This window comes from Ciona intestinalis, chromosome 8, assembly GCF_000224145.3.
Source record: "Ciona intestinalis chromosome 8, KH, whole genome shotgun sequence".
Classification (NCBI taxonomy): Eukaryota; Metazoa; Chordata; class Ascidiacea; order Phlebobranchia; family Cionidae; genus Ciona; species Ciona intestinalis.
In genome coordinates this window covers 6,088,188-6,098,615 of record NC_020173.2, presented here as the reverse complement: position 1 = coordinate 6,098,615, position 10,428 = coordinate 6,088,188, and the positions used below count along the sequence as shown (strand labels likewise).

At 35.5% G+C, this 10,428-nt stretch overlaps 1 protein-coding gene across 1 annotated transcript; it reads right to left on the bottom strand.

The window, feature by feature from the left end:
• Positions 1–140: 140 nt before the first annotated feature.
• On the bottom strand, positions 141–6,868 carry LOC100177077 (activating signal cointegrator 1 complex subunit 2-like). The gene is made up of 12 exons (XM_009861096.3): positions 6,731–6,868; positions 6,148–6,311; positions 5,444–5,583; positions 4,796–5,021; positions 4,244–4,429; positions 3,329–3,577; positions 2,938–3,027; positions 2,337–2,556; positions 1,765–1,942; positions 1,081–1,301; positions 537–699; positions 141–421 (listed from the first exon to the last, which is right to left on the bottom strand). The coding sequence occupies exons 1-12, from the start codon at positions 6,762–6,764 to the stop codon at positions 175–177; spliced, it is 2,118 nt and encodes a 705-aa protein (XP_009859398.1). The 5' UTR covers positions 6,765–6,868; the 3' UTR covers positions 141–174.
• Positions 6,869–10,428: the final 3,560 nt, after the last annotated feature.

The following is a 10,428-nucleotide window of genomic DNA, read 5'->3' as shown; positions in this document are numbered from 1 at the left end:
GTAGCGCGCAGCGTTTTTAAAACATAGTTTTCAAAGCGTCAGCTGTTTCCACCATACTTGCTCCCAAACAGTTCACGAACATATTTTCTAATTTAAAAAAAGTTTTATAACTTTAAACAAATCTCGAAGAAAACAAACACTAACGTTCAAATATTAATTTTATTTTGCACAAAATCACATCCCTTGGGAGGCTTTCTTTGTAGCAAGTTTCTTCCGATTATGATTTCCTCTTGATGATTTATCTTTTCCTCTCCCACCTCCTCTGCTCCCACTCGCTCCTCCTCCTCTTGCTCCTCTCCCACTTCCTCCTCTGCTCCCACCCCCTCCTCTAAATCTCCTCCGAGATTCCTCCCTCATTTGATTAAATGCGCGAACCTCTTCAGGATTACGAACAAAATCTTTTAATCTGTCTTTCTTCTCCCTGAAAAAAAATTAATTAAAACAAAAAGTAAACAGCTGAAGGACTTAATAAACAGCTGAAGTTTTCAGCCATGCAAAAATAAAGTAAGTTAAATTCACTCAATCATCCAACTTACCCTTCTTCATTTTCATCATCATTTGTTTGTTTATATTTCCATAGGTCCCTGGTAGTTTGATGTTCTACAACAAGATCATCCGTTTCATCGGCGTCATTCGCTCCTACTTGTATTCCATCATATGTGTCATCGTATTCATCTTCATAAGAACATTCAGTTGTTTCTACATTGGAAGCAACAAAGATCAATATAACACCTTATATAGAAAAAAATTGGAAAATTGCGAAGGACTTTAAATAAGGAAAGCAGAAAAATAAAAGTGTGAAAAAAGAGCAAAGATATTGATCAGTTTTTTTCTATATATATATATATATAAATGGAGTACAAAAAACTGTAATAAATTAGGTGAGTCAAACCCCAATCTCAGGCTCATAGAGTTGGACCATTCTTGTGCAACAAAATACAGTAATCACCCACAAAGTTACATACATGGTAACTTGTAAGCGGGCACAAGGTGTATAAAACTATAACGAATGTAGTCTTCCGGCCACGCGAGGATAAAAATAAGTTACATTCATTCAAGTAAATGCATCCAAAAACCAACCTTGATTTTCTTCACCATCATACACCACCCCATATTTACTGTACAGTTCAACCAGCTTTCCTTCATCAGCTAAAGATATTTCTTGTGCTTTATACGCCTTGTATTCGGTAAATTTCTTCTTCCGTGGCATTTCAAAGATTTGATCGTCAAATTCAGGATCAAAAGATCCAAATTCATTCAAATTTTCTTCATGGTTTAAGTTTGCAGTTGGTTTGGTGAAACTAAAACAAATAATTTTGTTAAACTAACATACTGTATGGAGATAACTTAACTATTTTGAAACATTTTGTTAAAGATTTAAATCAAAATTAACTTTCATATAATAATTTGGTCCATATATGAGGTAAGTATATTTATATTTGGAATATATTTATATTTGGAAGTAAATAAAGAGTATTTACAGAATTATACAACCATATCCTCATTCTAAAGACTTCATTAGGAATCTTGCACAAAAAACAAAACATTGAAATAAAAATAGCTTTTATACCAAAAAAACAAAGAGGATTTATTTAGTTTTTTTATTCCTTAAAAGCCAAAAAGATAATATGAGATTTTATTAGGTGTCTTGCCAAAACATTGCAAACAAAACATTAGGAAGAAATCCACATATTTGCAAAAGGTAGACAAAAGATGTTTTATACCAAAAAAGCCAAAAAGGATAATACATTATGCAAACCCAACCTTTGTGTTGTTCTATCCATCGCAGCAATATGGCTGGGAAGATTGTCCTCCAGGACCCTCTGGATCACCATCTCAGGGTTGTTGGAAAACTCCTCCAAACAAGCTCGGATGAAACCGGCTCCGAGATCGGGGAGGATGTCTTGGACGGAAGAGATGAGAGAGACAGCTTCAATGTCATCTGTTGGTGTTGCGTATATAAATTTAACGGTATATAAAGTGTTATCTTATCTGTTGTAAAAAAGAGTGACACAAAAAAATCCTGAAGAATTAATCACTCACAAAGTTACATACGAGTTAAGGAATACGAATATAAACAATATTTGGAGTGTCATTTCATAAGCATAATCTCATAGACTGTTAGTAAACAAGAATTATATAATAAATCCCAAAGAACAATCAACCACTAAGTTACATCAAAGAACAATCAACCACAAAGTTACATACGTGGTAACTATGTACGCTGACATGAGGTGTATGAAACAGAACACCCGTGTTATATAGACTGACATTGCCCCGCTACAAGGATGAACAAGATACATTCACACAAAAACAACTAAAGTTTATATTCACACCCTGATCTGTTGCATTCACAAAACTATTCTGGTTTTCAAAGCTCTGAGCAGTTTCGATTCCTCCCGAATCTCCATTCGTTAGTGAGCTTGAAGTAAATTGTTCCCTCCATGCAGAGATGGCATCTACCTCAGTAGAGACCTCGTGTGGTGGTTGGCATGGCGATGGTTGAATCGTATCAAGGAGAAATGAAACTTGGCTTTCATTTATTTCTTCATTTACCTGCATGGTCGCAATAATTACAAAATAAACTTTTTGCCTCGTGAATTGTTATATTTTTATCAATATTTTGTATGGAAGACAAAACAATGGAATAAAATTAACAATTTCAGAGGTTTAATCTCACTCCCATTTACTGCAAAGTGGACATGCAATGTACTGTCTTAAATTTCTACTTTTTGGCTCCTCAAGTATAAAAATTGTTATTTTATTTAAACGTTTCTTCTGCCATTCAGTAAGATTTCAAATAGTTCTACCAGGGCAGCAAAAAATTTTAAATTTAATTACATTTTGCCTGGTAGCAGAAGTAAAATACTTTAAATATATATGCACTACTATACGGTGTCAAGCAAAATTAGATATTAGATTTTAGTAGATACTTACCCTAACCAAGTTATTTATATCTTCTCTTAACCCAAACTTTTCATCCAAATCGTTAATGATGTTGTGGTCAGATGCAAACGCACTCAGAATCTTAAGAAGATCAAGAAAAACTATTATAATATTTTTATTACATGACTAAAAGTTACGAGTTACCACAAATGTAACTTATTTAACCTCGTATGGCAGGTCAAGGACAGTCATTATAACACAGGTGTTCTGTTTCATACACCTTGTGCCCGCTTACAAGTTACCACATATATAACTGTGGTACTTATTGTTTTTTTAACCAACAGTGACCACTGGGTTGGAGCATTTGCTGTAAGGTTTTCTGCCCAAGGTCACACACGCCCACAATGATAGCAGTAATACAATGTAAAAATAAAGAATATACCTCCAAATAGTTTTCACATAAAACCGTACAATCCGATGTTTTATTTCGAGATGCTTCGACAGCCGGTTTATAAGCGCATTTAACAACCACACGGTGCAGCAGAGACAATACAAGTTCCTTTGATTTTAAAAGGAATGTTCGTAGTTTAAAGAAATCATCATCTAATGGTAAAGCATTGTTTTGGGTTTGTTCCTTCATTATAACCAGAGCACCATTGTAGAGTTGACAAAGAACCTCTATGGTGTTAATCTGTAATGCAAAAAAGTAATTAGGGAATGAAACCTTGAATATTACTCCTTATACATAAAGAAAAGAAAAAAACGGAGACTTTATTTTATTCATAATACATTGCTTGAAGAGAAATATGTGAAAAACTGAAAACCCAGTAGTAACTAATGGGTTATAATACCCTGGGTGTTTGGTAATGGCCAACTGTGGTCTAAATCTCAGGTTCCATGGTGTGTCTTACTGTAGGACCTCGCCCATATAGAATAGAATGTGCATATACAATGTTGGGGTAATGGGCCAACTCTAGTCTAAATCCCAGGGCCCATGGCGTGCCTCGCTGTAGGACCTCACCCATATAGAATAGAATGTGCATATACAAAGTTCGGGTAATAGGCCAACTCGGGCCCAAATCTCAGGTCCCATGGCATGCCTCACTGTAGGACCTCACCTATATAGAATAGAATGTGCATATACAAAGTTCGGGTAATAGGCCAACTCGGGCTTAAATCCCAGGTCCCATGGCGTGCCTCACTGTAGGACCTCTCCTATATAGAATAGAATGTGCATATACAATGTTGGGGTAATGGGCCAACTCTGGTCTAAATCTCAGATCTCTTGTCACACTGTAGGACCTCACTCATATAGAACACCTGTTCTTATATTCTTGTATGTGTATTACCAACAAACCTTGTAAAAAGCATGGCAGCCTTCAGGGTAAACTTGCATGAAAGCATCCAACGTATACAAGGAGTTGAATAAATAAGAAGCGAGTTCAAGCAATTCATCTTTGGAGTGCGGGATTCCCGACCTGTCAATCAACTTCCGCTTCGTGGTGGTTTGTTTCACAAATTTACCGTCAAATTCTTGAAGAATCTGAAAAATATTGAAGATATTAAACAATAGGCAATATAAGCTTTAACATTTCATTAGTTTTAGTTATATTTAAGTTATCTCATACTATAACAGAGAATCAGAGATCAGGTTAATTAAAACAGCAAAGTGAAGAAATTAGCAGCAAAAGGACTGACAGTAAAAAAAGGCTGCTGGGGTGGGAACTACTTGAGTAAAAGTGGCAGATAAAAGTGTGTGTTGCTGCTGTTTTAAGTTAGATAAGTCAGATGGAGCTTTCTCTCTAAAAAAAAGCTAGGTATTTCCTATCATAGTGTTTAACTTAACTTCTAAAATCACTAAAGATGGTACGTGTTTTATGAACCCCAAAAAAATATTTTAATACTTTACTTTAACCATCATTTTTGCCGCTTCTTCCAAGTCATTATTGTACAGAGGTTGATTATTGAAGATGCTTTCAAACATTTTATGGAGTAGAGGATGATTGGTTTGGTTTCCAAACAAACAAGCGATGTCCATCAACGAAGGAATGTCAAAGATAAAATTCTCATAAATAATTCGACCAAACTCACTCGGGGAGAAAAAAGAGTTTTCCGATTCTTTTGGTGTCGATAACCTGGTGGGAAGAAAGGTCTACTTTAAAAAAAAAAAAAATTTAAATATCAAAGTCCTTACTAATAGGGAAGTTTAAAAAACAGACTTTTTTAGATTTATATTTAAACCATCATGTTATCCTTTGATTACAATCACAAGTATCATAATAAACATAACGAAGAGATTGGAGTTAACAGCAAAAGGACACGCCAACCAATGTTAGTACCGCCGTCGAGCATCGAACCGGGGACACTTTGGTTTCTGATGCAGGCGCCTAAACCACTGAGCCGGACAAAATTGTAGCACAAAACGTGGATAGAATATTCACAATATACAGTGACGTAACCTTGCCTATCACCAGAACATACCCTGGGATGTGTTACAGTGGCAATGCACCACACATATCATATGCCTTATTATGTACATCAGCACAGATCAAACCACCTGAGGAAGGTCATGAAGAATAGCCGATGAAGTTGATCGTGTTTCTTCTTTATTTCATCCGACCATGAAGGGTTGTGGAAACGTGGTGCAAATTGTAAATATGAGCTGAGTGTTGCGCTGACTGTTTCATCATTGATCACCTGGTGTGTGGAAAATATAAATAGTATTTTGTAGCGTTTAGTCCTGTGTGCGTGTGTGTGTGCATGCGTGTGCGAAACGACCATTTTTATTTGCCTTCTTCTTCCGTTCTCTTTCGTGTTTCGCGTGCGTTCAAAACTGAATCATTACAATATATACAACGAGCAATAAGAATCGTCGCTACATTGTGGTGACCTCAAAATATTGTTTAATATTGTTACAGTTTAGACCACTTTAATAGAGACTGTATCATGTTTATGTTTTAAAATATTTCTAACAAGAATAAACCCATTTTTTGCATGTATTTGATTACTAAAATACTATTTTTTCATAAACATAATATATATATGTTCCAGATTGGAAAAATGAAACTGTATTAGCAGCAATAAGTTATTGAGAGACTTACAGTCTTGTTATCTTTACACTCAAACCTTTTAAGTTATTTATATACCTAAACCTTTGTAGGTTATTTAGGTATTTATATACTAAAAAACTGTTGGTTTCATCTATATACTAAAAAAGCATAAAAACCTGCTTATCTAAGTAAGCGTGAAAACCCTTCTTACCTGACACCAGAACTTGGGATGGTTTAAAGAAAGTAACCATTGAAGGTCATCAATGATTGTCTCAACTTTGCTTAAGTTATTTTCATCAAGGTTTTCATATAATTCTCCCGACAAACGGTATTTGCACAAGTCCTTGTGAATTGCAGGGCGAAGTTCAACTTTATCTAAATGAATGAATTAATATACAAGAATGAAACTGCGTTTAGCTTGTCAGTTTAACTAGTCATATTCATTTATTTGATTATATTCTCAAATAGTGAGGCCCTACAGGGAGCAGCGAGCAGGGAGGCAGGCCATGGGACCCGAGATTTAGACCAAAGTTGGCCCATTACCCCAACATTGTATATGCACATTCTATTCTATATGGGTGAGGTCCTACAGTGAGGCACGCCATCGGACCCGAGATTTAGACCAGAGTTGGTTCATTACCACAACATTATATATGCACATTTAGTTTATTCTCGCGTGGTGTTTCATAAACACCTCGATCTCGTGCCCGCTTAGTGCTTACCAATTACAACGTATGTAACTTCGTAAACAAATATTGAACACTAATAGCACATAATATATGAAATATGTTTACCCAGACTTTCGTTGAGATACGGCACTTCTTCCATATTTAAAATGAACCGTCTATGAACACCATAAAACAATTGCACAGTATGATGTCATAAAAAGTGGGGAACCACCTAAATTAGGGAAATCCCCAGTTTAATGACGTTGCAATCATAGAAACACAATGTTTAAAATAGTTCTCACTCGCCTGTTATATTAAATGATTTTATTATATGTGGTTAACTTCTAGGCAGGCACCTGGTCCAAAAGGAAAAATCAAAATAAACTAAAACAACGAAGAGAAAAGAATCAGCAGCAAAACTGTAGTCGTTTAAACACGCTACGGGTAAAAACTACTTGAGAAAATTGTCAAATAAAAGCGTGGCTGCTAAACGCCCTAAAACAAATACAGACGCAATGTTAACATTAATGTCCCGTAATTTGTTCAATTATTACCCGTTAGTGGGCATAGTGACGTCACAGACGTTGAAACCGTTGTCAAACAGAACAATGCGAATCTATTCAGCATCGCGTTTCGAATAACATCTATGTGTTACGTCACAATAAAAGATATTCGGTAACAAAATACGACTTTTGTGATTTATTCCTAAGACCTTTAACCGATTCACGGCAACATAGCGATATACAGTAGGGTGGGGGAAGATGGGACACCTTTTTATTCTATTTTCTTGTCCCATTTGGAAGTGAACAAAAAAATCAAAGAATTATAAAAACGTATCCTCACAACTCCCGTCTTTAATTGTTTAAAACACGATCTGGATATTTAAATGTTATGTGCTGAAGGTGTCCCATCTTCTCCCACCCTATTATGCTTGAAAGTTTAAACCACTGGTAGTACAGAGTACTGTGGGGTAAGATGGTATTCGTTAGCAAATAATATCCCATATTTCCTAATAACTCGGGAAAACTTTGTCCATCTTACCCCAACCCACCATAAAGCAGAGATGATTATATGTGTAGGCTATAGAAATAGACTCAATAACAGTTGACCGTATAAGTTTTTAATGCTATATCTTATTTAGAAGTGTATATAGTACTGTCGGGTAAGATGGATGGTAACACAAAACGTTCTACATTATTCAAGCGGTTTATTCTTTTGTACATATGCACAATATATATATAAATATAACGCAACAGAAAAGTCGTTTTACAACAGTTCCAATATCTTGACCATGTATCTCCTAAGAAAACGTTGAAAACAAACAAATGGTTTCGAACAAAAGAAGGTGTCGGCCTTCGGCTATTGTAGCAGACGTTATGATTGTAGGGCTGTGGGGTAGCAACGTGACGCTGTTATGTCGTTACCATGCGTGACTATATCCCACCTTGTAGTAAAACTTCTATTGATCAAGTATGTATTGGCGTAAGGCTTAAATTTAAACAGACAGTAATCTTAGCCAAGTTTAAGGGATACAGATTGCAGATTTGTAGCGTTTTATAACGACTGTTGTTTCCGTTACTTTTTAAAAGTTGTAGTATATAACGTTTATTGATTTAGTTTATATTGTCGTAAAGCTTTTCAACAGGGACCAATTTAAGCCAAGTTTAAATGGTAAAGGGTGCAGATTTCCGGCCATAATTTGGACGTGTTATAGTTTTTGTTACACTTTTAAAGTTGTAGCAAAACGTTTATTAAACAAAGATATACGCTGGCGTAAAGGATGCATTGGGGAATCTTATATCGTGCTATAACGACTGTTGTTTTATCGTTACTATCCGTGATTTTGAAGAGACAGAAATTTTTACCAAGCTCAAATGAAGAAGTTTAATGCCTGTACCTGTTATGTGCCGAACCTCTTTTATACTTTGGGCGAGTTATAACAACTGTTTTTACCGTTACTTTGGAAAGCAATGTATACCAAGGCCAGAGCGATGAACGATGCAGATTTTGCTCATTTAACGTGTTATAAAGACTGTTGTTTCATGGTTACTGCTGTCTTTTTGTTTAGGTTTATTACTGCAGTCGTTATAGTTACCACATATGTTGCATACATGGGCTAGCAAGCAGCGTAGCGTTAAAAGTAATGTAACTAACAGAGCGTATAAAGGCATAGTATAAACTAACTAAAGTGGTTTCAGCTTAGTTTATGGTAAAGGGCTATATGTATTTAGGAATAACTCTATGATATAGGTCTATGGGCATTTTACATGGATCTTATAACGCATGATTAAATTTAGAGGGGTGAGGGAAGATGGGACACCTTTAGCACATAATATTCAAGTGTCCTGACCGTGTTTTAAACAATTAACAACGGCCTATAGGAGTCGTGAGGATACGGTTTTATAATTCGTTGAATATTCTTTGTTTACTACCAAATGAGACGAAAAATTAGAATGAAAAGCTGTCCCATCTTTCCCCACCCTACTATATTACATTCGATGAATTAATATTTATTATTCACAGATTATACGCAACATTTAAGATGATAACTTCCTAAATGTGCAGTTAAAAATAAACCTGATTTTTTCCTTCAAACATTTGAGGGTCATGTTTTCTAAAAAACCTCTCGTGACGTCAGAGGATGATGACGTCACGAATCAATCTACCACCGAACCGTTACCAGGGCAATCGAGGGAAGCGTTTTCAGATGATAAAGGTTTGTTGAAGTTGTATTACACGGTTTAATATAGTAGAGTGGGGGAAGATGGGACACCTTTAATACTTAATATCCAAATAGCCTGATATTGCTTTAAACAGTTACCAACGGTCTGTGGAAGTCGTAAGGATACGGTTTTATAATTCACTGAATGTTCTTTGTTTGCTACCAAATGGAAAGAGAAAACTAAACGAAAAGGTGTCCCATCTTCCCCCACCCTACTATTAAATAAAATTTAATATTATATTAAAAATAATAATATATTATACAAATGACGACTGTCGTTTTGTCGCTATTACCTGCCTGTTTAGTTAAACTATTCTTTATACTTTGCTACAGTAATCGAAGCGGTAAGTTAAAGTGATTCATTTATATTTAATATAGTAGGGTGGGGGAAGATGGGACACCTTTGGCACATAACATCTAAATATCCTGATCGTGTTTTAAACAATTACTAACGGTCAATGGGAGTCGTGGGCATTTAGTTTTATATTTTTTTGAATGTTCTTTGTTTACTACTAAACGGGGCGAGAAAATAGAGGTAAAAGGTGTCTCGTCTTCCCCACCCTACTGCATCATTCATATATATTTTTTCGTTCATTCATTTCTATTCGTTCATTCATTTCTATTCGTAGAATCGGAAGATGAAATTCACGACAAACCGAAAAAAACGAAGAATAATTTCTGGAAAAGAAAGAAGGCAGAAGTGGCGGCTTTGGAGGCAAAGAATGCACAAGGTGAGTCGGGGTTTAGTTTCAAAATGTTTGGTTATATAGAAAGCCGAATGCTAAATTACAGCCCGGTACGCTGCCATTGCCGTTTATAACAAACCAAATACCTCTAGTATAATGCTTTTATTATAAAAGAGATTCTATTACGGTTAGGCTGTTAGGGTATACACACAGTGAGTGGATTTTCAGTTTAAAGTTCAGTTTAAAAGCGTCCCGTAGTTGTTGGTTGTAAAAGCATTTAAAGTTATGCATGAACTTTTGGTCATGGCTATATAGTAGGGAAAGATGGGACACTTTTTCATTCTATTTTCTCGTCCCATTTATTGGTAGTAGACAAAGAACATTCAAGGAATTATACAAAAGGATCTTCACAACTC

What these genes read in the sequence shown, in the direction of transcription:
- LOC100177077 (XM_009861096.3), bottom strand. Translation starts at nt 6,764, where the DNA reads ATGGAAGAAGTGCCGTATCTCAACGAAAGTCTGG. An exon ending in TATGTGAAAACTATTTGGAG is followed by an intron (nt 3,028 to 3,328) that starts GTATATTCTTTA and finishes GATCTTCTTAAG; the next exon opens with ATTCTGAGTGCGTTTGCATC. An exon ending in GATGATGAAAATGAAGAAGG is followed by an intron (nt 422 to 536) that starts GTAAGTTGGATG and finishes ATTTTTTTTCAG; the next exon opens with GGAGAAGAAAGACAGATTAA.